At 40.5% G+C, this 27,847-nt stretch overlaps 2 protein-coding genes and 1 long non-coding RNA gene across 4 annotated transcripts in view; 2 read left to right on the top strand and 1 right to left on the bottom strand.

The window, feature by feature from the left end:
* Positions 1-428: 428 nt before the first annotated feature.
* On the bottom strand, positions 429-4,094 carry LOC114563988 (uncharacterized). Of its 2 annotated transcripts, none has more exons than XR_003693712.1 (3): positions 3,910-4,094; positions 1,849-1,920; positions 429-1,075 (listed from the first exon to the last, which is right to left on the bottom strand). It is a non-coding gene; the product is annotated as an uncharacterized LOC114563988 (long non-coding RNA). The 2 variants fall into 2 exon arrangements; XR_003693713.1 differs by lacking the exon at positions 3,910-4,094 and adding an exon at positions 3,484-3,594.
* A 74-nt stretch (positions 4,095-4,168) lies between these two features.
* cxcr4b (chemokine (C-X-C motif), receptor 4b) lies at positions 4,169-6,236 on the top strand. Its single transcript, XM_028591073.1, has 2 exons — positions 4,169-4,278; positions 4,617-6,236. The coding sequence occupies exons 1-2, from the start codon at positions 4,273-4,275 to the stop codon at positions 5,736-5,738; spliced, it is 1,128 nt and encodes a 375-aa protein (XP_028446874.1). The 5' UTR covers positions 4,169-4,272; the 3' UTR covers positions 5,739-6,236.
* Positions 6,237-9,966: 3,730 nt separating this feature from the next.
* dars1 (aspartyl-tRNA synthetase 1) overlaps positions 9,967-27,847 on the top strand; it is a 27,672-nt gene continuing 9,791 nt past the window's right edge. The window contains exons 1-9 of the mRNA XM_028590957.1: positions 9,967-10,141; positions 12,859-12,961; positions 14,722-14,751; positions 15,112-15,169; positions 16,613-16,705; positions 17,911-18,013; positions 23,603-23,705; positions 25,009-25,089; positions 27,485-27,544. Of these exons, the coding sequence (XP_028446758.1) occupies positions 10,119-10,141; positions 12,859-12,961; positions 14,722-14,751; positions 15,112-15,169; positions 16,613-16,705; positions 17,911-18,013; positions 23,603-23,705; positions 25,009-25,089; positions 27,485-27,544 (654 nt within the window). The 5' untranslated portion in view covers positions 9,967-10,118. The remainder of the gene's footprint in view (positions 10,142-12,858; positions 12,962-14,721; positions 14,752-15,111; positions 15,170-16,612; positions 16,706-17,910; positions 18,014-23,602; positions 23,706-25,008; positions 25,090-27,484; positions 27,545-27,847) is intronic.

Below are 27,847 nucleotides of genomic sequence, written 5' to 3'. Positions count from 1 at the left end.
ATTAGAGAATCGTTTTTCTAATGTCACGTTTTACTCGCTGAGGCTTGATGCATCTTGACAGAAGACAAAACCCAAACACAGATCGGCGAGAATGAATGTTGAATATCTCACCTTGGCTAAGGGCCACCGACCCCCCCTACCAACCTTCTTCCCCTTAATATACTTCACAAACCAACCATGGTGAGATAGAAAAACAAACGCACCCTGATAGAGCCTTGACTGATAGATAGATAAAGAAGTTATGCATTCCAGCGTGAATAATGAACATGACTCTATGCTCAAAAATGCAGGATCATTCAGATCATCTTCAGTTATTTAAAAACAACAAAATCCAGACCTCAACCCCCCCCTCCCCTACTAACGTTACAGAGGTCAGGATGCAAAATATATGCCACAAAGTAGATTTAATACTTACAGTACCACAGATTCAGTGTGAATAATAGTAATGGGGTTGCGATATGAGATGAAACAAACACTACTTTAGTAAGTAGAGGATGTTTTGATGCTCTAAATCAAACTGCCAGTGAAAAAGAGCACTACAAATATACAAATATAACAAAAAACTGTCTCACTCCCACAAATTTCTGTCTACAATAGCTTGGCAAGCACATACAGTTCTTTTACACAAACCACTTTTCAGCGCTCAGACAAGAGATTACCTTTAAGAGATTAATGGTATTTAAGTTACCCAAAAACTCTGTGTGCCTGGGCAACACCCAAAGTCAGCTTCTACAACAAAGGCTGGATTTTTTTTTTTTTTAAAAGACAGAAAAGTAGGTGATATTTGAACAGAGGTATCATTATGAAAAATGATCCCGTGCTGACTTGCTGAGGGGGCCTGGGATGAGTTGGAACTGGAGGACTTGGTGTTGACTGAACAGCGCTGTTCATTCTTCTCTTTATCTCTCTGGCATTCTTCTGCCTCATTTCAATAGCCATTCTTCACTGAAGAGCCCCCTTCGCTGCCGTTCACACTTCTTGTGATTTGTATTCAAAGTAGCTCACAGATCTTTTGTATTCCGAGCCGATAGCAATCTGAATCCTCACACTGACAGCGGAGGCTGCAGATATCCTGCTAAAGCAAGAAAATAAAAGTTCTTATTTATTATGAGGAATGAAATCTCCTTTGTGAAAATCCTACAAAACGATTATCTGCATGAACACACAGACTCTGCAGATGATGAAAGGTGCATTGCGAAAGCAGATTGATTGCAATGCACTGATTACACCTAAAAAGCTACAAGACAGGGCACAAATGTGGCACTGGAAAAGGTGTTCTTTTTTTTTATGAATTTAAAATAATAACACCATCAAAATCTCCATATTTAATTCCAAGAATATGAGAAAACATTCATAACTTTTGTGTCACCTATCAGTATGTCTGTACCAAAGTCCCAGTATTTTTGATGATCTGGGCTTTTTATGTTGAAATTCCAATTGCAATTTCGGCACACAACATTCAATAAGTTTTGATTCATGCACTATTTGGACGTTCTTTAAATAACTTCATAAATAAGAAATTACAACATTGAATTGATTGAATATGTTCTCATTTAAAAAGAAATAAATTGCTATGTTTGAGACATTTTGCTCATAAAATGTATGTTTCATATAAGGTTAGCAAATTGATCCAATACCATGCAACTGCACCATTTCAGTGACCTCACAACACCCAAACACACATAATGTTGAATTCAAAAACAGCCGTCAGGAATTTGAGAAAAAAAAAGTATGAATGCTTCAGATGAACATTCTGAAAATGTAAAAAAATAAGTACTGTAGTTGTGCTTGCAGACAGATAACAGAGAAACTGTCAGTGTCTGAATGACGTTGATAAGAGCATCATACCAATACAGTGGCCTTTCTCTGAGCTGCAGATTCCCCCTGTTGCTCTCCTCAGGAGTCCAACTGCAGGAGGATCTGTTGAAGACACACACAGGATTAGTCTACAACCATCTGTGTGTGAATGCTGTTGTATAATTGTTCATGTTTTCTTATTATATTAAAGTAATAATCACTGAGCTGCTAATTTGTTTTTTGTCTGCATTTCTTCTACTAAGCGCTCCCATTGGCAGGGTGTTTCAACACTGCATTTTCACCTGATTGCTTGTAAATTAAACTGTTTCTTTGATTTCCTGCAGGTGCTTCACATGCTAACTACCCTAAAATACATAGTTTCCTTCACAACAGGGGATTTTAGTCATACCAGACACCAGGAGTTTGGAACAGCAAATCCTCCATGATTGTGCTACAGATTGAATCACCTTGTCAGTATGATAGAGAGGAGCAAAACGGCTCTATCAAATTGAGTGACGGAGTCAAAGATGTTTCAGTCATTTTAAACTATTCTGCGTTGGAGATTATATTTTGGGTTTTGTCGGTCATTTTCAGTGGTACTCGGTACAGTCACAACACAAATGACTGTGGTTTTCATTCCTCATTTTTAAAAGCACCCTATTGTATTACTTTTTATCACAGCTCACTGTTGATGATGATGATTGAAACCCAACTGGGAACTGTGGTGAGTTTTTGGGGGGTTTTCAGGCTACAAACAGAGTTGTTTACAGTTGCTAACTCTCCGTTGCTAACCTCTGATACAGCCAGGTGGGAAATGTTTTCAGTGCTGATATGCACAATATGGGTGTTCCGTCTGACAAATCCAAATAATAAAGCATGATCTGCTAATGCAACCTAGATGCACATAAATGAAATTTAGGTAAGAAAAAAATGTTGTTTATGTTTTATGAAAATGTGCTGATCTTTCCAAATGGTATGGGATGCTGCAGCTCTAAGAATAGCGTTTAGCTTTTTACACAAGGAGGAGACATCAATGGAATCAATGGTGCAGATTGACTCATTGCATCTATCACTGCTCTCATATATCAAAGGCATGAAATAGTATTTGAATGCCACATAGAGGAGATTCAGTTTCAGACATTAGACAACCGTCCGCTACATCTGAGAGGAGGGTGGGGAGTTTCGTGAGGGCTGGCCCTGTCACCACCACCTAAACTGAAATCAGAGAGGGTTGGTAAAAGCTGTGAGAAAATGAATGTTCTACACTCTGAGGCTCGATAGCCGTTTGATAGAAATCTCACATTATAGGGTGTGTGTGGTTCTTTTCAAATCCACTGGGGGTGATTTAGCACTTGGCAGCGCAGACATAACAGCACTTGAGAAGAGACAGGGTGTGTATAAAGGTGAGGACGGAGTCAGACCTTCGCTGATGAAAACTGTCATCATACACTGTGTAAAGTGTGTAAAATGATTTGTAAAGAGAAATATGAGGCATGGAGAAGTCCCTGAATGACCAATCTAAATGTCAATCCTTGATTCGCGCAGAATCAAGAGGGAGGTGCATAATGTGAGGCTGCTGAGCTGATGAAATATTACCAGAAAAGCGTGTGTAATCCTGAAATTGCTCTAATTTTCCAACAGCTCTCCTGTAAGGAAATCTGTAATATAATATTGATTACTACTGACCTTGTTGAACTTTACAGCACGTCTTTTTCCTGTGGTAATATTGTAACATTCCTATACTCTTGTGGCTCTTCAGCACTTAATATAAGTTAATAATCATATTATCACACTGTTAATCAATTCTATTTTCTTATTATAGGCTACTCCAACACATTTCCTGTATATATACTATATTTATAATACTCCTTTAATGATGTGCAACTGTTGATGCAATGCCATAATGTTTGTATATTAGCCTATTCTTGCCCCAAAAATATCATAGGATTAGTAGCCTATAGTTCTTGCTTGTACATGTCATTACTTCCCATCGCATGAAAAAAACAACTCAACATAAAGGAAGTCTGAGCTGAGAGCAAAAATCACCAGAAATCATTTCAAAATCATCTAAGCCATATGTCATTATATACCTGTCACAGTGGCCAAACTCACACACACACAACAGTCCTTTTCCACGTTGTCCCCAGAGATTTCAACGGTTCAACGGTTGTTGTTGTTGTTGTTGTGTGTTTTTTTTTAAGTTGACGAAATAACAGACACTTTTCGGACAAAACGTTCCACAAACTGCCGCCCTCACCACCGTCAGAGTTGTTGGTTTTATAGTCGACCTGTTTTTGGAGACGAGCGCAACCTACCGCTCCTCCCCCCCGGGGTGGAGGGGAGGGGTCAGGGGCACCGGTGGTGTAGAGCCTATATATGTAGCCATTAGAGAGTTTGCTTACAGACAAGCAACTGATCACCCTGCTACACACACTGGTCCTAACGATAGGCCTACATTATCAACGAGCGGTAAACATGGAGGTGAGTTTCTTTATTGACATCTTTCTAAACTAATATGTGACAGTTAGGTCTGTTTTTGCTTGAGGCTGTTTTATTGCTATTAATGAAAATCAATGTTTTTGTTTACAATGGTTTAATTCACTATAATCAATTTATTGTTTTCTCATTTTCAATAAATAAATTAAATGATAAAATGAGCCAGTTGGAGAAAAACACAATTTAAACTGTTAGACAACTCCAACTTTGGAAACAAGTTAGCAGAATTTACTTTTTTTTTAAAGAGAAATTGTGTTAAGTAATGCTAACAACTGCTTGGATCTCAACTGTTTTCTAACTTTTCAATTCCTTTTTTCTTTCAGCTTGATGTTACATACACCTTTGACAACAGCACTGACAACATGTCAGAGGAGTCTGGCGACTTTGACCTGGACTTCCAGGAGCCATGTGGCAGAGTGCTCAGCACTGAATTCAACAAGATCTTCCTACCGACAGTTTACGGAATTATATTTATTCTGGGAGTCATTGGCAATGGATTAGTCGTTGTTGTCATGGGCTATCAGAAAAAGGTCAAGACGATGACGGACAAGTACCGGCTCCATCTCTCCGTGGCTGACCTCCTCTTCGTCCTCACCCTGCCCTTCTGGGCCGTTGATGCTGCCAAATCCTGGTACTTTGGGGGTTTCCTCTGTGTCTCTGTGCATATGATCTACACAGTGAACCTGTACAGCAGCGTGTTGATCCTGGCCTTCATCAGTCTGGACAGATACTTGGCAGTTGTGCGAGCCACCAACAGCCAAGCCACAAGGAAGCTGCTTGCGAGCAGAGTGATCTATGTGGGTGTGTGGCTGCCCGCCGCTGTGCTGACTGTACCTGACCTGGTGTTTGCCAGGGTGCAGGACAAAGGCTCTGCAAACTTCCTCTTTTTTGACGATAGCATGAAGACTGAAGACTCCAGGATCATCTGCCAGCGCATCTACCCGCAGGAAACCAGTCTCATATGGACTGTCGTTTTCCGCTTCCAGCACATCCTGGTGGGCTTCATACTGCCCGGTCTGGTCATCCTTGTCTGCTACTGCATCATCATCGCCAAGCTGTCGCGAGGCGCCAAGGGCCAGGCTCTGAAGAAGAAAGCGCTGAAGACCACGGTCATCCTCATCCTTTGTTTTTTCTCCTGCTGGCTGCCCTACTGTGTTGGCATCTTTTTGGACAACCTGATAATGCTGAACGTGGTCTCTCAATCTTGCGAATTGCAACAAGCGGTGGAAACGTGGATTTCTATCACAGAGGCGCTGGCCTATTTTCACTGCTGCCTCAACCCCATCCTCTATGCCTTCCTGGGAGTTAAGTTCAAGAAATCAGCAAAGAGTGCACTGACAGCCGGCAGCAGATCAAGTCAGAAAGTGACCCTCATGACAAAAAAGAGAGGGGCGATTTCATCGGTGTCAACTGAGTCCGAGTCCTCAAGTGTTTTGTCAAGTTAACAAACATTCGAACCCAGAGTCTGTGACTTGATAGCATGAGGAGAGAAAAAAAAACTAAGCTTCAATTTCAAAGAACTTACTACATTTTGTACAATTGTAAAAAAAGAAGAGGTTTTTTTTTATACTTTTTGATTTGTTTGCCTTGTTTACTGCAATTGTGTGTCATCTGATGTTTTTTTATTGCAATTTTAGCAACTTCAATGATCCTCAAAGCAGATTGTGTCCTCAGGCAGTGCCTCATTTCCACTCATTCAGCTTCACAATCAAGATCCATTTTCTCTGTTTTCATCTTTACAATCTGTGTTGCTGCATCAAAGCTCAGGCATACAATACCCTATTCTGTTTTCATGGATGGTAGCTGCTCTTGGAAACCTGTACATAGTTTGTAGCATTTGTGTGTTCGCACTTAAGTTGTGTGATTTTCTGAAAGCTATTATTTATTGCTGTCATTCACACTGGAAGTTCTGTAAAATAAACAAACTGCATGCTGCTTTTTTTATACCATTTTATAAGTGTGTTTTTGTATGTAAAAAATAAAAAACTCAATGCTTCTCATAATGACTGTGTGGTGTGTGCATTTTCACCTAAAACCAGCTCCTCCTTCCCTCAGGGGCTGGGGGATGAGGTGTGTGTTGGAGGAGGGGCGGTCTCTTAACACAAATGTCTCCACCTGATCTGGCTAGAAAGCAGAGGGAGGACTGAGCAGGCAGGCCCTGTAATTGCAAGAACATCTGTGCACTTTTACATCTTAAGCAGCCATGACACAAAAGCTAAAATCTTTGGTTATAATTAGCACCCATATGGCTCTTCAACAAAGAAAATAGCATATGAAGGTCCCCTTTGACTCATTTTCTTTCTTTTCAGTTTGCAAGATATACTGCCTTCGTTATGTTTGGCTTGTAAACAAGTGTTATCCTCATTCACTTCACAGAGTGGGTCAATGGGTCAATTTAGCTATTTCCCAGCTCACAAAACAAAATATAATAGTATTCAGGACAAAGGTTATATATTCTGAAGATGCAAATAGGCAGACATAGTCTTTGTTGAGCTGTCATGCAATATATCATTGGCAGTAAATCTGTTGGAATTATATAGTGACAAGATAAGACATATAAATGACAATTGTTGGACACACGTTGACATCAATCTTTCTGTGGGCTCTTCTATCTTCAACACAAACAGTACCAGAGATTTAATCTGGGTGGACTGGTGACAGGGTGATGTTCAAATTGGAGACCAAAGGAAGCTGGCAACAATAGATGTCAAGGAGAATGAAATCGTCAAATGGCCGCTGTGCGATGTAATGCTGGCATCCATTCAGGAGGACTCCAATGGAGACACATTTCCATTTCTTTACATGTAAAAAAGGTGCGAAGTGCCCCCATCAAGCCACGAGGTTAATGGATATTTTGGGGCTCTGGTCTCTCACAGTGAAACAGGATAAAACAAAAGGAGCTGTTTTCAGTTGGAAATTATACCACATGATTCAGAATTAGCATATGAGCTACGCTGCCTCATCCTGTGCAGGGACAGATCTGTGGTTAACACTTCAAGTGTTCAGATGCATTCTCTTCATTTGCTTCTTTCACCATCATCAGGAAAGTTTGTAAGGCTAGGGCGCATGGGTAGCTCACTTGGTAGAGCAGGCGCCCATATAGAGCTTTAATTCTCAACGCAGCGGCTGAGGGTTTGACTCCAACCTGCGGCCCTTTGCTGCATGTCATTCCCCCTCTCTCCCCCCTTTCAAGTCTTCATCTGTCCTATGTAAATAAAGGCCTACAATGCCCCAAAAAATAATCTTTAAAAAAAAAAGAAGGAAAGGTTGTAAGGCTTTAGGATCATATCAACTCTACCATATATACAGAATTGTTCTTGATGTGCACATTTTAGGATTACAAAGTAAACTGACATGTGGGGATAATATTGACCTATATTGCATGTAAGATATCCCAAAAAATTCTTTTAAACAAGGAAATGGTTCAAATGCATCGATATTATGACAAAATCTTAACATTTGCCAACTACAATCCAACAACAGGGTTTAAAGATTATACAGAATAAACCCTAACATTTCTCAACAAAGTCCCCTGTGATAAATAAAGTTTACCTTATGATTTCAATACTTTGACATAATTTACTCAAAACAGAGGCTGTGTAGCCACAGAAAGAAGATGGTTCACAAATACACAACAGATGAATATTCTTTTAATACTACATGACCTGAGAGTTCACAAAAAAAGTGTTTGACGAATTTTACGGATTGTTTGGCTCCCATGGTATATTGCATACCATTTTCAAAAAACTTAACCATTATCACCATAACAAAACATAATGCTTTTATCCAAAATGTCCAAAGTGCCCACTTAAGTGCACCAACAGTACTCAGGGCCCCTTTGGGAATAAACCCTCGGGTGCAAGAAGGTGTCCTTTCATTCATAATTAAAGCTTTTGCTCTCTCTCTGTGTGATGAGAAAATATACACTGCTCAACAACATACACATCTAAATCCATATACTTCCTATTCTGTACAATCAAGAAGTGTTTATTTTAGAATGATTAGGCTTTTCTAACATGATAACATTCTCATGATACTGTAGCCATCATATCTTGCAATACATCAATATCAACTTCCTGTGCAATGCTGCAAAAATCCAACCTTTCTGACGTCTATTATATTAGTTAAAACAAACTCATGTGTGTTGAAGTAGTGAAGAGTTCCTTGTTTGCTTTATGGGTTAAAGGGCAAAGCTGTTGAAATGGACAGGAAATACCTTCGACTGGTGATTCATTACCACTGTGCATCTACATTTCTGCAACTTGACACCATTGCCATTATGTGTAGGGCCTCGTTTAAGTTTTGCTGTTGAGATGTACTAAACTAATAAGTGACATTAAGTGCCAGTAACTGCAGATATGATTTTAAATGGCTGTTGCAAACTAAGAAAGAAAAGAACACAAATACCACAGGTTCCTTTTGGGCAGTGGCCTGCTCCATTATTGGTTACATTGTTTTGGTTGGAAAGTGAGCCGGAGGAAGGCTGTTTCCTGCATCAGGAGCTCCTGTGGTCAACAGCCTGAGAAAAGCTTTGATGACCCCCCACTGTATTCAAACCACCATCACTCGCTGTGCTTGACCATTCTCGCAAAGGTCACTGGATACCTGGATGCACTCAGTGCACTCGACCAAAGGCGTGAAAGCAATTTCATGGAGAGTGTCACTTTTACCACATGACCACACATGGTGATGGATGTGTGCATGTTGTTGTAGTTGTGAAATGTTGATTTATTTACTTCAGATATTTTAAAATGTAATTTTCTTCGTCTCGTACACACCCATTCCTATTGTCGTGGGTAAAGCATATAGTTATAAGGGGTTTCTGTATTAAGGAATCTTCTAATCAAAATCATTTAGACCACACACTACAATTTGCATTAAGTGAAGGTGAACTAATAGCTCTTCCTATTATTTTACTGCCATGCATCTCTGTATCTGAAACATAAATACCCACACAATACTGTACCTCTATATACACTGCCATAGGGGGCATCTCAGTCTACAGTACATCATTCATTATCATGCATTACAGTTTTACATTTGTATTCAATTCACATGCAGTCTGTAGCCTACTTATTTCTAATTGGCATAATATGATAAAATAAGATAATCCATTATTAGTCCCACAGCGGGTAAAGATATAAAAACATATACGTAAACAGTAAAAAACAAACAAAAAGCCCAGTTAAACAGGCATAAACCATAAAAAACAAACAGTAAAAAAAGCAGTAAACACTAAAGGCAAAAAATATAATAAGTAAACAGACTGAAAGGTTGAATACACAGTATTTAAAGTATTTCACGGAGGAAATATTGATATTGATATTGATATTGATATTGATATTGATATTGCACAGTTAAGTAAACATCAGTAATGCATTTAAGTGAGCTGTCAGTTTTGGAATGTAGTCTACTTGGCATTGACATATATAAAACTTGGAGGTTACTTGGAGCAGTGTTGATTGTAAAGTCCGACAGCCGCAGGAAGAAAGGACCTGAGGTATTTCTGATTTATCCCATTTCGTAGCAGTATGTATGATTATGAACAAGTTGACCCTTGACTCAAAGCCCTTCTCCATTAGGTATTGCCATTATTTTGTCTACTTCTATTTTGTAGACCTGACAATAAGTCAGTCGGAACTACACTTCATGTCATTTGTTTCTAGCCGGAACCCAAAGCATCCGGTATGCGGTGCTCCGTCAAAACAAGTCCTTCCTTCCTATGCCCGTCCATGCTTTGAACCGCTTTGAACAGCTGATGGTGCTTCTCTCTGCCAGACAGCCGTGAAACGTTTTGTCCTCATTCTCCAAGAATATAGCTCGCCATGACTAAAGAGGAAGTCCAGGGGTAAGAATGGTGTGAAAGTGACTAACGTCTTACAGCCAAGCTATAACTAGCGTGTGCTAGCAGCTAGTAACGTTGCGGATAGCAACTAACGTTAACGTTAGCCAGCATTACCTAAATATGCTGCAGATTGCATCAGCAGACATACATACATAATAAAGTTTTACCCGTGTGAGGAAAATGTTTAAATAGCAAGAAATATAAGGCTAAACACAAGATAAGCCCATATACCGGCTAATTTATTAACGTTACATTAAATATTCGCTCACTTCATGATGACCTTGCTTAACGTGCGATTTACATAGCTATAGATATGTGACAAGATGTTACATGTCTATTAGGTGTCTGGTGAATTCGTCGTGTAATAACTTGGTTAATATAAAGAAGAAAAAATGTCAGCCTTTATACTTGGTCCACTTTGAATAGATGCAGAACTGAAATCTGGCTTCTTATGGATCGGATACAATTTTGAAGTCCTCTTCCTCCACACTAACTGGTTCACAACATACAACAACCCAACCTGCCAGGTCGTGTTCATGCACATTCCACTGCCTCTGGTCATGGGCCTACCCTGTCAACAACAACACACATCATTCTTTGTTAAAGTAACTTGTACAATTATAGGACTCCTGCATTGAATTCTATTTTAATGTAAAGAGCTTTCAAATGTAACTTAGGATGACTAAGCCTGATATAAGGACTGATAACAGGGTCTTTTTAATGTGCAACTGTTCTAGCCATTTATTGTCTTTTATGATACATCTGATCGTAAAGGCAGTTTATTGTTGTTTTTTTTGTCAGTTGCAATATGGGATTAGCTGTTTATGTTTAACTTTGCAACATATAATCATTTGTTTGGAATTAAATTTGCATCAAAAAGTATGGACAGCCACAAAGCTTGTCTGTGTATTATTAGACAGTAGATTGCAGGCATCTGTTGACAGCTGCTCCAGACAGCCAGACTCATCTCACTTTCCTAAGGGTTAAAAAAGATTGTTGTTCCAGTTTAACACAACCAGCTGGTTGGTGGACATATTATAAATATCAGCCAGAGTGCATTATTAATCTACTTCCTTAATCTACCTGTAGTCCAAGTTCATAACACTGCTATAACACAAGGTATCATTAGGCTACTCGTATGTATGTTTTAGGTTGTTAAAGAAATGCAGAACCTTTTGCTTTTTTTAAAACTTTGAAGGAGCAGGCCCATTACAAAATAAATAACCCAAATTTTGTTTTAGGTGTTAGCGATAAATATATGCAATTTATATATACATAAAATAATTCATTTTAATGGGAAATCATAAGATAAAAGTCTTAGTTTTACATTTGGCAGTAAGGGCAGTATAACACCTGTTCTGAAGTCCTGTCCTGTCCCCCCCACCCTTGGAAGACAAGGTCATCATCATCTGTTGTGATTTTTGTTTCTTGTTTAGACTTTATTTGCTATGTATAGTTGGTCTTTGGTCCCTGTTATTTCCTGTGACTAAATAGGAGCAGCTCCCGTTTTGCTCATAGGCTTCCTTCAGGTTCAGACATCTGGTCATCGGGGAGACCAAACAGCCTTCTCTCATTCACCTGCAATCTTAGCACACTTTTATAACCGTGAATAATGCAAGTCTGATTTGAAAGAGTACAACGTTCAGACTGTTTATAATATCAAGATCACCTGATTTATTGCAGCTTTTTTCTTTTACAGCCTTTTATTATTTGACCTTAAACATTGGCGTATCACTTCCCGACTAACCCCCAGATACTGCCCTACTGTTGCACTGATGTAGGCCAGCATAAATCACTTGCTCTAGTTTTCAGTTTAACTATGTGTGACCTATTTATTACATTTACATGTGTAGTGTTGTATTCAGTCTAGAGCTGGGCAATATATCGATCTTATATCGATATCGTGATATGAAACTAGATATCGTCTTAGATTTTGGATATCGTAATATCGTAATATGGCATAAGTGTTGTATTTTCCTGGTTTTAAAAGGCAGCATTACAGTCAAGTGATGTCATTTTCTGAACTTAGCAGACTGTTCTATTATTTACCTTTACCCACTTAGTCATTATATTCACATTACCGATGATTATTTATCAAAAATCTCATTGTGTAAATATTTAGTGAAAGCACCAGTAGTCAACACTACAATATCGTTGCGGTATCGATATCGAGGTATTTGGTCAAAAATATCGTGATATTTGATTTTCTCCATATCGCCCAGCCCTAATTCAGTCTACTGTCCCGTTGCTGCAACAAAACAAACTTTACTTTATAGGCAAATGTAACACGCTTAGCACTGACATGGTGCTGTGTAGTCTGGCATTGGCTTTTAGCAAATAAAGACACCTTTACGTTCAGATAAAACTTAATGTTATCATAATCGGATAATCTGCATTCTTCACAAATTCTATAATGGATTAGAAAGTGCTGCTGAGACTAGTGTCCTCTTAAAGCTGTAGTGTTTATCTAGCTAATCTTACTTTCTGACATCTCTGCTTTTAGCCGCTCTCCTAACTCCCATCTCTCCATTCACACACGCTACAGCTGTTTTGTTTGAAGTAACAATGGGATTAAAGGCAGCACAGACTTAGAAGCTGGAGGTGGCGATGGCTCAGAATTCATTTTCCCAGGCGGTCAACAACTTCCTGATGGGATGCAGGAGAAATAGAAGGTGGAAGTTGACTTAAATGTTTATGTTGTGTACCTCTTCCTGTTTCAGGGCGACGGAGGAGGAGCAGCAGGCTCAGTCAAAGAAAGGCCTGAAGAAACAGCAGAAGGAAGCGGAGAAAGCAGCAAAGAAGGCTGAGAAACAGGCCAAGCTGGTCAGTGTTGTTTTTTTTTTTCTGGCTTGTTGTTTCACATCCGTTGCCCCCTCTTACAGCTGGTAAGGCTGTGACGTGCAGTTCTGCAGGGCATTGTGGGTCCAGGAGGGTCGGTTAGCCGCAGGGGGGGGCAAGAGTATCTATTGTTTAAGTATTCCTGTTATTTTGAATTTGTTTATGTCCACCCAAACAAAGTGCTATTTTCCTCTACACTGAGTGCACGACATGGACGTTAAACCTTTTAAACCGTAAGGGTCACGCTCACTACAACCACAGTCTTGTGGTGAAGTGTGTTGGGTCATAATCTGTGATGGTGAAATAACAAAAATGTTTTGGTCGTCAGACCTTTTATCAGGTACAATTTAACCTGTGTTATTGTCATTAATAAAGTGAGTAATAAAAAGAGATCAAGATTGCGCAGGATTCTCTGGTCCTTTTTGTACAGTAACGATCTCAAAGAGTCTTTCAGGACGCCATTTCCTTTCATGAATTCATCCAGTCAGCATGTGTCATGGAAGAAGCAGGGGTTGTCAACGTTTTAGACGGAGTTACAGGAAAACGCATCAAAACAGATTCATAAGAAAAATTTTCTTACAACACAAGGTTTATTTCCACTGACTGGTCCAACATGAATAAATAAATAAGGACCATGTCTCCAGAACAGGACATGTTTTACTGGTTGGACAGTAGAAAATAAATAAATAAAGAGAACAGGACTTTCTTTTCTCTGATTCGTTCCGTTTAGTTGTCTCTATCTATTTCTTCACTTACACTGTCACTCTGTTGAAATATGCACACGTCACGTGGTAAGCTCCGTAGGGTTTGTCACATAGTGGACCCGTGCGCTGATGTGCACTAACATGTACAAGTGGCGTCGGTAACTGGCCAGTGAAACATGATCATTATAGCATTTCAAGCTCTAAATCAAACACAACTAAGCCACACAGCCAACAGACGGGACACAGCGCTCCACAAAATAAACAATATATTGCATACTTTTTACGACACATCGAAATATTGCGATAACGACAATTGAGTCGATATATCTTGTGCCCCTACTGCTACCTATATCAGTGTGGCATAGTAAGCCTTGCCGAGGGTAAGCCCTGAAAGCTGAGTTGAATGTTCATTGTGTGAGTGTTAGCTTTGTTATTGGCCTCTGTGCACTTCTTGTGCTGACAGTGTGGGTTGGTTGCGTCACGTCTGTAGCAGGTCTAAATCTAGTTGATCATCAGCTGCAATATCATCCATCATGTGACTGGATTATCATATCAAGGATGGGCGATTGCAATTCACTCCACCGCCACAAGCCATTTCCATACACCAATATCAATTTGCATAAGAAATGGAATTGTAACTTTGCCGAGACTCAATCTCATCGCACTCAGGCATTTGCCTAGAAGTCAGTGCAGAGATAAAGAATCTGTCCACTTAGGCTTTTTCTATTACAAATAATACAATACCTCCTCCTGTCATTACTCATTGTCTATGATGTGTTAGGGCAACGGGAGCTGTGCAATCCAAGGATCTAAAGCTTGGCTCCACGAGCTATGATTTATTAATTGTATTCAAATCCCTGATAGCACGAGATGAAAACACAATTTACATGACTGCTGTAGCAAAACGTTTTAAGTTGCTACATTTGAGGTTAAATGGTTTTGAAAAAATTTTATGTTTGAATTTAATAGATAGTCCTCTTGTTGTTACTTTCTGGCTTTTTGTAATGCCCTTTAAATCCCTGTCGCCTGTTTGTGTTTCAGGCTGCCGAACAGCAAAGCACAGAGGAAGATGTAAGTATCCCCTACAGACCACAGTACTCATCCTCCAAGACCAATTCTGTCTGACTTTGATTCTACCTCGGCTTTCAAACGTTTGCAGCAGTTTGTATGCAAATGTCTGCACGCTCAACTACATGTCTCTTTTCCGTTCGACAATTTTCTCCGAAGATCGTGATAAGCCTCATTATCTGTTCTGTCTGTTATCTCAGATGTGGTAGACAGTCTGACGCTTATGAAATCAAAGTAAAAGAGTTGCCTTTAAGAACAATGGAGAGTTGGCACCCTTACACTACAAGTGGTGTGATGTTTTGTTTAGCTGTGTGATGAAATTGCTGATATCAACTGCTAAGATTCATGCTTTTGTTCTTTCAGGACTTTGCCAAAGACAGATATGGTGTGTCGGCTATGGTCCAGTCCCAACAGAAACTGGGTTAGTATGAAAGTTACTTCCTTTACTCATCAGCGAACCAAACACCCTCTCATTGCTGAAAACACATACAAGGTTTTTGCTCTTAAGAGTAGTTGAATATAGTTTCCTTTGGTAGAGTTAACATTTTGGCCTGCCCTTGTCACAATTGATTGACTGATCACTCTCTTTAGATATTTATATCCGATATCAGAGTAGAGTGTTTTTCTAATCTGTATGCGGCAATATTCTCAATTTCCTGTCAATCATCTGACACCTACCAGAAGTGGAAGTCTCTTAAAAACTCATAGTTCTACAAGCTGCTTTGTCTTTTTATTTGTATATCTTTTTGGCTCTGCCTTACCTAGGATAGTCATTAATTTAAAGATTTAACTAACAATCTACTTTTATTTATTTGAAATTGAGTTAAGGTCTTAGGGCTAGGGTGGCAAAGTCAACTCAAGATCACTCCGTCCTTCTTCTCAGGGTAAAGGCAAAAGGACACTACAAGTCAGTAATATGAAAGTCACACGTGCGTCGGCCCCATTTTGGGTAAATGCAGGTTGAACGTGGATACTTTAGTGCAAAGGGTTAAAAGGCAAATTTGACCTGAACATCCACACTCGAGGCGAGGAAATAAACATTATTAGAAAATATGGCATCCTCCTGGAATGGAGAACGTGCAGCGACTCTCAAATGGTATGTTTTGATACAAGAAAGACACCCTGATTCAGAACTTCTCAGATTACCTTAGTCTGGCTGTCAAAAGTTACAGATAACACGATTACAACTGATAAACATCATGAAAAATGCTACTGGTCTCTTCTCTCAGCACCACTGCAGCAGCGATAGTTGCAGTAACTAATAGTGTGTGATAGCTCCTGGATGAGACTAGCAGCCGACGGACCTGTCTGAGATTGTCCATCTGTCTGGAGGCTCTTTCGGCTCCAGTGGCAGCAAACAAACTAGGGCCTCCCTCACCTGCATGCCAAGCCTAGCCATGGGGACGTGGTGGTGCAGTGGGGGGGGTAAAGGGCTTTCATGTGGGTTGACGCCGAGTTCTCAGCCAAAAGGGCGACTCTGTTTTCTCTGGTGTAGCCTCAGTGTCTGCTTCTTCTGCTCACTGATAATAAGGAGAAAGCATGCCCCTGAGTGACACAGGTGAAACTAGAGTCAATTTGTCATGTAGCCCACAGAGAATGGCTGAGTTAGACAGCTTTTCGGCAGCCCTCCTAGTGTGTCTTATTTATTAGGCACGTCTGTAATTTGAGCATTTTATTGTGTGTACGTCTGTACACGCACATACTTGCTTATTCATTTCTTTCTGCCTTTGGGAGTGTGCAGGGGGGAGTAGGAGGGGTGTTAAATTCTTTACACAGAGGTGAGGATAGAGGCAAAAAAAGTCCTTTGAAGTAATAAATTGTGTGTGTGTGTCTGTATCTGTGTGTCTGTGTCTGTGTGAGCCAGACAGGGTGTTGGTGCGCGTCCAAGACCTTACTCCTGAGAATGCTGACCAGCTGATCTGGCTGCGTGCCCGAGTCCACACCAGCAGAGCCAAAGGTGAGATCACTCTCACATCTTTGTTCACCTTTTTTCAGCTTAGAGCCACTTTCTTTGTGCAAAAAGCACAAACCGCCAAGATTAGATGACCCCTGTGCTAATCCTTGGTGTACTGCAGTGAAATGTCTAAAACATCTGCCCTTGGGCCAGCTCCTCACGTCACTCCCTTTCACTTCAAGACCAAACCGCAATGCTGGTTGCCTTTGACTTGCTTTTAGATTTCCCATGACCTAGCTGACTGATATTACTCTCTTAAGGCTGATCGACACTGAAGTTGAGAAACTACAAAGAGACGGGCAGCTTTTATTGCCAAAATCAATAATAAACTGTATGAACGAACAAACAAGATCTTCCCCCATTTTCTGCAATATTATTCCTCTGTGGGATTGTGCAGACACTTGCAGTGCAGTTTTTCCCCCCATTCCTTCCATGTTAAGCAAAGTTTGACAACCTGCGGGTGTTTTTGATATCAGATAACCTCTATTTGCCGGGTTCCAGCTACTTGCAGCCACAAAGTTGCTCTATTTGAATACAATGAACCTACTCAGCCTTGCCCGGTTATTACATCTCTGTATGAAAAACAAAGCCTTTTTTTGCTGCTGTGCTAAACTTGTGATTGCAAACAAACTGAAGGTCTCAATGATTATCTTCTAGTCATTTCCCTTCAAGATAACTTCCAGAGTCAAGAGTCACTTCCCCTCCACTTGCGTCTTCATTCTCTCTGCTCACTATAAGGATTTCCGTGTGAGCACAACAATATCCTCATTTGGTCTAGGATGAGCTGCATCTGTTGGTGGGATTTTGGCATCGCTGTTATCCCCACCACCCACCCCCTTCTCACAGGCAACAAACATCAAAGTGCTTGGGTGGTCTGCTGCCCTGAGTTTTTGTTGGCTAACTTGTTTACACTCTTCCTAGGTGTGCGTGCCTGTGTGTGTTTGTTAGGAAGGTAGCAATCACCCTTTCTCCACACAGTGCTCTTCAAAGAGAAGACTCCGTTCACAAATGTTTGACACTTTACCTGTAGATGACGTCCTTCCAGCTGGGGGAAACCTTCTTCATCTGGAGTCACACGTAGACTTTTGACTAGACAAATGCACATTGCGTCAGAGAAGAGCGCCCAAGCTTTTATTGTAACAAACCTGTTAAGCTTGCATTATGAAGATCTTAACAGCCCGGCACTATCTGTTTTGTTTTGTTTTCAGGGAAGCAATGCTTTTTGGTCCTGCGTCAACAGCAGTTCAACGTGCAGGCACTGGTCGCAGTGGGAGATCGTGCCAGCAAGCAGATGGTCAAGTTCGCTGCAAAGTGAGTACCGAGACTGCTCTTCCTGTCAGAGAGGGCACAAACAATGGTGGGAAAATCCTGGGCCCTAATCGTCCACCGAACCATTTTCACACATTCTGAGTGAGGTGGAGGGTGGGGGAATCAATCATTTTTCACTTGACAACAAAAGCTGTCTGTTAACAGGGCGGGATACAGCAGCGTTTTAATGGAACGGTTCCTGTCGAGATGGCAGATACAGCAGCTAGGATCAGAGGAGGAAGAAATGCTTAAGAGCCAAGCATCATTATTCATGTTAGCAGCCAAATTGTAGCCCATTACTGGTAGTCTATGCATGAACATGACTATCAGCGGATATGCACTTTATTAAAAGGGCTAAAGGGGGAGGGCTGATAATAATGCCACTTTAGGGGGCTCTTTTGTAAAATAATTCTAAAATTGGACTTTAGGCATAACATAACATCATTCATGTAATGTAAAATGCTCATCAGATGATTGGAAGCATCTGTTTTACTACCATTGTTCAATGAATTTAATATATTTGTAAATGGGGAAGACCATAATTATCGTGTATTACTTAACCGGCACCTCTGCAGACATTGCTAAATTTGGCAAAGGGCAACACCCACACATGTAATCTGCCAGACCAAAATGGCAGTTAAGACATTGAATAATAAAGAAGCAATGCAATGTTAAGCAATGCAGAGGTTGCAGCTGTATTTCCAACAAGCCTCCTATAAAGTAGCAGCTATAATAGCCTTATAGCCTCACAAAAAGCTATAATTTAAGACTGAAGAAGAAACTAGTGTCTGCGGTTTCATCCTCCCAGAGAATCTTACAAAAAGTTGAAAGAAAGCGGTTTGATTAAAACTATTAACTTAATGGCACGTCACTGACAAAGCAGCATCAAACATCATTGGGATGTGTCAGGCTCCCTCATTGTTCCAGACAGTGACCTCATACCCAGCGCTGAGGGCACTGCGGGTTGACGAGTGTCCCCAGCTTCTCACTTCCCCTGATCATTTAGGACCGAGCGACAAAACGGGTAAATTAGACGGCATCTACAGCTAGACATAGTACAGCCAGATTCATTCAAAAAACATGAAGGACTTAATAAAATAAGTACCTGATGAGCAGTGTTGGGCAAGTTACTTCAAAAATGTAATACATTATAGATTACTAGTTACTGTCATTTGAGAGTAATTAGTTATATTACAATATTACTGTCTCTGAATTGTAATGCGTTACACTACTTTTGCATTACTTTTGAGTTACTTTCGCCAAAATACCAGCAGAAGTTGACTTGGCAGCGAGCTTGTGAATTTCATCACTGGATCAATAAAGTCTCCTCTTTATCCACTTTAATACATCATAGATTATTCATAATATTTGTATAATTAATATGGATATGCAAAGTAACTAAAGCTATAAAAATAGATAAGTAAAACGTACAATAGGCAAGTAGGAGAAAATACAAATACTCAATTAAAAGTAGACCTACCTTACAGTTGTATTGAAGTACGGCATTGTTGTTAAATGTTTGTTTAAAGCACTTTGAATAAGACAGTCATGTTGTTTAGTTTAAAACAGTCTAAAGGAAATGGTCAATTGTAGTGCGATTAAAACTCACTTTTTACATACACTTTACAGTAGATTTACAGCTGACATGTGAAAAGGTACACAACCTTATTTAACAATAATTTAGTTTTACTGCGAACCGTCACAGGAAGTGCTTTTATTTTGAAGTAGCCTACACGGAAGTTGTCTGTTGTGTACTCTTGCTAGCTTGTGTTGAGACGAACGTGAGACCCTAGATGCAAACATCTCCGTCAAGCTAAGTTGCTCACTTTTCTTGTGTGTAAAACTGCAACATATTGAGCAGTAAATGGTCACAGTAAAAGACAAGCGTCATTCGAAGCAGTTCCACTACAGGCATAGTTACTCTCCACGGCTGATAAACTGCAATGATATTTATGTGTACTAGCAAGCCTAAACATTAATTCCCGACATGTTTAAATCTGTCAGCGGCTCGGACACATTGCTGTCTGCGCTGACGTACCGTCACCTGTTAGGTCACGGATGTTATGGAATAATACGGCTTTTTTTTTCATGTGAACAAACGTTTCGCGGTGCTGGGAAATTCTTAAAAAGTGTTGCGTTAAAATGCGTTGTAACTCGCGTTACTGAGATTATAACGGGTATAATATTACCGAAATTTAATTAGTAATGCGTTATATTACTGCGTTACAGCAAAAAGGAATACATTACTGTAATTGTTACTTTTGTAACGCGTTACTCCCAACACTGCTGATGAGTGATGGAGTTCATGTACACACCTGCTTGAGTCCTATGTAAACAAGTCCGAGCTACTAAAGTTGATGAATATTCAAAGGCGCATAAATTACCATTTTACACATATTCATTCAACTCCTGTTTCGTCAGTGAGACCCTAGGAGCCTCTTGGCGGTTTGTTGCAGTATGTTGAGGTTTACAGGAAAACACAGGTACACGTTTCTAATGAGGGCGAGGTCACTGCTGCTCAGACCCGAGTCTTGACCTCGGCTGCCTGAACACACTGACCCCACTTTGTTAGAAGTGTCAGAATCCCATGACCGCGCCGTACTTCCCCCTCAGTCACTCAGCTGACCTGCTCCCAGCCGTTTTTTGAGATTCAGCTTCAGTTTCTGTTGTCCTGCAGTGCTTTTGTAGCTTCGACACAGCCATAGAAATTATTATTATATATTATATTTTGTTTAGGACGTCGTACATACATTTCAATATATTTTTGTAACTCTCGGATGATTTGTTTTATGCGTAGCAGTTTCTCAATCTCGTTCTGCAATGTTAGCGGTTGGGCGGTTAGATTGTTGTGCAAAACAGTCACCCAACAACGGAGTAAGTGAAAGTGATGACACGCTTGCCAAGGCAACATGGTCTTGGAAAAACACTCATAAACAGCTAAGTCACGCTAACTATTTACCAAGGGGTTTTCTGAGCGATGCTGCTAGGATCAAAATATTGTGTGCTTTTTTTTTTTTATATTAAAATCTTTCAGAACAGGTGGCAATGTCAGTTCCTGTGGCTTTCTGGCTCACGTCTGGTTTCACACACTGTGGTGTGGTGATTGACAAGCTGAGTAAGACCCTGGATTACAAGTAAATCTTGTCTTCTTTCATATATTGTATGCCAAAGTCATCCCCCTCTCACTCACACATTTCAATTAAGGGATCTTCAGGCTCTGCAACCTTTGCTCCACTTAAGTACCTCAGGAGTGTCGAGTGTGAAGCACAAGGGAGCTGTGGCCGATTTGGCTCTTAAAACTGGAATGACAATAAATGTCTGATCGTAAGAAGTTTGTAGGTTTGATTCAATCCTGACTCACCTGATTCAGTCCAAGCGTCTTAAAGAATTTGATGATTTGGATCATTTGGACCCATTTGAAATAATGGCATGCCCTGTGGTGTTCGCCTGTGTGTGCGAGACCATCACTAGTCAGTGAGAGCAGCAGCCCTACCACTCTATAACATGTAAGTAGTTTAAAAGGTTTATAAACGAAAAAGTCTAGTCTCACTTACCTCTACTAGAATGTAGCCATGCAGCTTTGTTGTTGTTTATGTGGAGATTTCGAGATATCTGGCTCCACTCCAACACAAATGGAGGTTAATGAAAAGGCCTGTTTTTGCAGCCTCGGTTTCTTGTCTTTTTGGTTGCCTCAGCGATAAAGCAGTCAAACGTCTTGCTGGGTAATGAGAGTTTGAGTGAGATCTCAGGTGCTGAGGGTAAGGTTGGCACCGGTACTTGTTTGTGGGCTTCGAGGACCAAAAGCGACAGGATGGTGAAAGAGCCACAATGTGTAGCGTCTTTCACCTTTTGAAATTGGGAAGTCAGTCTGGTGAGCTCTGCTTGCTAATTATGTAATGTAGTGATGCCTTAGCAGCTGAAGTTATGGCCGTATGTGTCTTTCATGGCCAGAGTGTTGTGTTCCTGGGACATTGATTCAGTATGAAAGCAGTCTCTCTCCCTTTTTCTCGTATTTCTCGTATGTGACATTGTCAACACTCCGTCTCGAGGTAATCACTCTATTTCCCTCGGTGTGTGCTGAACGTTTTGTCGGCAGCCACTGGGCCATGCAGCGGAGGTTATTAATGTGGAGGTTTATTTATCTAACTGATCTCCTACTTTGGGGGAAGGACTATGGCGGCGGCAGCTGTCGTGGGGCTAAAGGGACAGCAGGACCCCAGTGTTCAGGCCCTCATTACTGCTTTTTTAATGAGGGGGAGCGAAGGATTACAGTGGGTTTCCCATCTGGTCTTGCGCTGCATGACAGTCAGTGTTGTTCCTCTTATCTCTTCTGGGTTTCAGTGAGAAACTTGTGTAGGAAGATGCTGCTTTGTTTAAAAAAGAACATGGGGACAAAATAAGAAATGGGTCCCCTTGACATGCTGTAGTTAACTTTATAAACTATATAATAGGGGAATTCTTACCCCTGGGCTCAATATCAAACTTGTTTTTGTAGTAGAGCTTGGTACTTTCCGGGAGCTGTAAAATGATGTAAGCTGCAACTCTTTTCTAAAAGCACAACAATCACCCTCTTAACTTGCTTGCTTCTGTTTATTTACATCTCCTTTTTGACTGATATAAAATGAATAAGGTGAACAATGTGATTATGCACATGGCTGTAATGTACGCAGAACTGTGCACAGAACTAAAGCAATGGAATCCAGGTCAAAAAAAGGTGTGTGTGTGTGTTTATATGTATAGTAGATATATAGGCTAAAAAGAATAAGATAATTGTGAATACAACGTAAATATGTGTTAAATGAAATAATAATTACAATAATTTACTGAGTTATGGAAAAGGGGTAAGATTAAATAAGTGTTGACTTCCTCCTACTCCTTTTCAGACATGTCTATGTTGGTTTTATTTTTTATTTTATGTTTTGTTTGGATTATTTTGATATGTCTGAAATAAATTTCTTCATTCTTTCATTCATGTATCCTGTTATCTGCCTTAAAATTAGCTGGTGCTAATTTAATTGCACATACCTCATTTGATAGACAGTTGGGTCAAGTAGGGCCTTTATACCTCTTAAAATCCGTGTGATACCACTGGATGCAGAAAAGAAAACTTTTTTGAAAGAATAATATGGTGACAAGAATCATTTTAGGGTCCCAGAGTAAAATTGTGGCTGTCTAAAATGAATGTGAGGAAATGGTGAAAGACTACCCTGCTGCATCCTGTTTATTTGAGCCTACGTAAGTAGAGGCATAATTGTGTCAAGCAGAGAAATGAGAATAGCGGTTTTCTTTTGAAAGCCACAAACTTGCGGTATCTCAACTTGCCCCCTTACCCGTTAGCTAATGTCATGTATTTTTAGAATTTGTAGTGATTTTGGAAGAAAAACAGCCTCTCGTTGTCACCCCACCAGCCAACTCAAAACCACTCAACCCTATCCCACGCTACCCCCTGCAAAATTAAAATGCTTGTCTGAATGCATCAGTCACAGTTTAATGGAAATATTGTTCTCAGGCTGTTAGCCTCCCACACAGATGAGTTTGTTTTCTAAGTGCTAGTCGTTGTTTACACTCCACGCTCCCAACTGTCTCCACCAGCATCACCAAGGAAAGCATCGTAGACGTGGAGGCGTTGGTGAGGAAAGTGGAGCAGAAGATCGAGAGCTGTTCCCAGCAGGACGTGGAGCTGCACATCGAGAGGGTGGGCATACTTTTCACTGCGTTCATCAAACACGCACAGAGTTCTTAACACACACCTAAACTCTTCACTCAACACAGTTCCTGGTCATTAGTTACTCCAAAACTTTGCATGTGTGTTTATGTTGAAATTGGGACACTATACTAGTTGCATGTAAGCTAGTGAATACCTAGAAGTTGAGGGATGGAGGACAACATTTTCGGCACACACTCCAATAGTGTGCCAAACACCTTTTTTTTTTAAAGATTCTTTTTTTGGGGCATTTTTAGGCCTTTATTGACAGGACAGCTGAAGACATGAAAGGGGAGAGAGGGGGGGAACGACATGCAGCACAGGGCTGCAGGTTGGAGCCAAACCCGGGCCCGCCGCGTCGAGGAGTAAACCTCTTCATATGAGCGGCCGCTCTACCAACTGAGCTATCCGGGCGCCCGACACAAACTTTTTTTTTTAAAGATAATTTTGTTGGCATTTTTTAGGCCTTTATTTGTTAGGACAGTTAAAGCTTTAGTGCGTAACTTTTTGATATTATTGAACGTCCGTTACATTCAAGCCATTGCCAATGAGTTGATACAAAGCTAATTAAGACTATCAGCTCCACACAACTCTCTCTGTATTTCTCAGTATGGCTGTGTTCAGAAGATTGTGTCGTCCGGTGACTTTCCTGCGCAGAAGCTCGAGTGAAGATAATGACCTCTTCTGAAAAGCCCATCATGTTTTTTTAATCCTCCGTGTCCTCCTTGGCTACTAGCGACTGCGTGGAGGAGGGGTGGGGGCGCGTGCGCGCTCACAGAAAACTTGTCATGTGGATGCGCTGACAGTTTTGTTGTAATTACTTAGAATTTCTCATGGGGGAGAGAGAAACTATGCACTATAGCTATAGAGAGAGAGGGGAAATAACTTGCAGCAAAGGGTCGCAGGTCGGAATTGAACCCGTGACCACTACGGCGAGGACTGAGCCTCTGCACGTGGGGCACACGCTCCACCAGGCGAACTACCCACCTGCAACACCACAAACTTTGACGATGTCTTTAAGACATTGTCAATATGTAAGTATTGCAGGGCTCAGCGAATGTATCGACCAACTGTACATGATCCTTAGCAGCACATAAACACACATAGTCAATCACACATAAATTGTTGTCACTCATAAATGTTTTTTACACGTTTTGAGGTTGTCATTGTCTTTCACTTTGCTTTTCATCCCCTGTATGTGGACTCCAGGTACTTTCCATTGTCAGCACATCTAATGGAAATGTTTGTGGTTTGTCACCCTCTGAATGTTTTTTTGGTTTCTTTCCCCTCTCAGATTTTTGTCATCAGCCAAGCAGAGCCTCGTCTCCCCCTGCAGTTGGAGGATGCCGTCAGGCCTGACGGAGAGGGGGAAGAGGTGAGGATGGATGGATGGATGGATGGATGAAAGGGCATGGAAAGCATACTTGGCCCAGAATTCCCACTACTGACACTCCAGTGCTATTTTCTCTACTGGGCCTACTAATGTGAATTATTGGCTGATACCCAAGGCTGATCTTATTCGTTCTTTTCAATGAAGCAATTCACACCGATTGTATGACATTAGGCAGGTGATTAATGGAAGGTCCGCTATGTGTTGTGGTTTGGCTGAAAAAGAGGAAATCTAACCACCAACAATTTAGGACACAGTGGAGTAGCAAGTGTGGTACATTCTCAAGGTGAAACTTTTTCCTGTCAGGTGAAAAGAATCAGCATGTAATGCCAATAAGACTGCTCAGTCTCAACCAGACAAAAAACATAGACCCTGTTGACTCTCCTCTAAACTGTGCTTTAATTAAAAGAAATATCTTATATCAACTTTTCAGTGTTAGAAACAAGAACTGACTGTGAGAGAGTCCACTGTAAGCCTTAATGCATCTGCATACTTTTAATTGAAAGCCAAATTCTAGCATATCCATGGGTGAACTTTGTCCGTCACAGAGAGAAGACATTGTCAGTAAGAATAGAGAATCGTGTTTTTGGCAGGGTCGAGGATTGGTTTAATTAAACCTGGTTAAATCAAACAAGATGATGAGCAGAATGGCTCGCATTGAGTGACATCACATACAGTGAGTAACATTACTTTGTTAGACTCGCCCCCAAGTGGTGTTTATAAGAGCTGGCGGGCAGGGTTTAGGGTGCCTACTGAATTCCAATTAAGGAGATTAATGCATCAATGCTGAATAATTTTAGAGAACCGTGGTGCATTTAAGAAGTCATTATATTTCCCACCCACAGTTGAGCTGGTTATTAAACTTTGTCGCTGGCTTAACAGCAAGTCAGTTCGATACAAGTGTGATTAGTTGGTGATTCGACTCAAGAAACTTTTTTTTCTTTTGAATTTGGTTTTGTTTATTTTGAACCAGTATATGTAATCAATACATGTATAACCGTTAGATAATTATAGATCTGTGCAAATACCTACTACAGTACGCTCTGTGTCTTGTCAAACATGTTGACAACATTGGCAGGTTAGGAGAATTAGCTGCAGAAGTTGCCAGTGGAAATGATGTGTCCCTTAAACAGGTGGTTGGATGCTTTAGTAGTCTTTCTGCAGTACTTGAGTGCAGCTTTATGAACTTTACATACAGCAGAAATGTCACGAAGCTGTCCATCTTTCTTTGGGAAACTGAAATGTTGCTATAATTCTGACTTACGGTCGGAGAAACATAATGCAGCATCTGTTACGTTAAATTCTGGTATAGTGACTGTAAACAAAAATAGCCGATGACAGATATTGAGCTGCATTTGAGGGAAAAAAAACATGTTTTTCTCAAGAATCTTCATTTGCTCAATTCAAAATAGTGACATAGTGATTAACAATAATGTTGCAGCCACAGCCACAAACCTTTCTATCCACAGGTTGAAGCTGTCGAAATCAACATCATTTAAATAGGTGCAGTGAAAGCCTCGCCACACCCGAATAGCTATTGTTTTTCTATACCTGTGGATCTACCTTATTCAATATCAAATGTTATATTATCATATTACTTTATATATGTATCATGAGCAAATCAATATATGGGTGTCACTATACCAGTGACAGCTGAGAGCCGGTCCGTGTTTATCCAGTAAGCCGATCTCTGCAGCTGCAGCAGCATCCCAGGTGCTTTCTGCTGGGATTCAGCATGCCAGTCACACACTGGTAGCAGCACCTGTCTTCCCCAGAGACACGGGCCTTAACAGGCCTGTCTACCCGACTGTATGCCCGTCTAACCTTTTGTCCCTCCGCATGGGGCTGTTTGGAGCAGGATGTGGCTACAAAGGCTATTAGCTCAAACTCCAGTGGGTCCTAAGGGAAGTCTGACATCCATGACCCTGGAAGCAGTGGTTCCTCCCGTGATGAAACATTTATTCTTTCATTTGTTTTTTATTCTTTTCTCTTCTCTTTTTATTGCCCTGCTGTCCCACGTTGCAGATGTCTCTTGTTGCAGTTGAACCCGTAATAGTTGCTGCAAGGAACAAAGCAGCTGTAAATGTTTTACTTGTTGGTTTAAACTGTATAAGCATTGTCGTTGTAAAGTGTTTCATTAGGTAAAATAAATAGCGTGTGGATTATTGGTTTTGCAGGGTGATATTCTGGCAATAGTTGATAGGTGAACTAGGAATTTTATACAGAACAGGACCGTCTTCCTTTTGAGATTTTAAATGCCTCTTAAAAGCATTTACACTGGCCACAAACACAAAGAACAAAACAGGAGCTGGGCAGTTCCATTACATTTCATAGTCTTGAGGGATTTTTGGTGATGTGATATTTTTTTGTCTGCCCCCAGGAAGGCAGAGCCACAGTCAACCAGGACACCAAGCTGGACAACAGGGTGATTGATCTCAGGGTAAGTTGCTACCAGAGCTGAGGAAAAACAAGTGGACAAAACACTGAATTTGTGACACAGCCTGCAGAGGATCTGGCTCAATGTATCTAATCTCGCAAGCGACATGTTCACATTTAAGGGTTGAGTGGTTGTCTGGTAGGACGAAAACAAAAAATATATAGATCTATGAAGCCTGTTTAGTATTTCTGTCCATTTCTTTAGTTTTATAAATCCTTTTTTAAATTTTTCTTTTTATTTACAAATGTTACAAAGTCAATCAAATTGTATCTAGTAATATCGTAAACTTGTAAGAGATGTAAAGCA

Source organism: Perca flavescens, chromosome 11 (assembly GCF_004354835.1).
Source record: "Perca flavescens isolate YP-PL-M2 chromosome 11, PFLA_1.0, whole genome shotgun sequence".
In the NCBI taxonomy this organism is placed as follows: Eukaryota; Metazoa; Chordata; class Actinopteri; order Perciformes; family Percidae; genus Perca; species Perca flavescens.
This window is presented reverse-complemented; position numbering and strand designations above follow the sequence as displayed.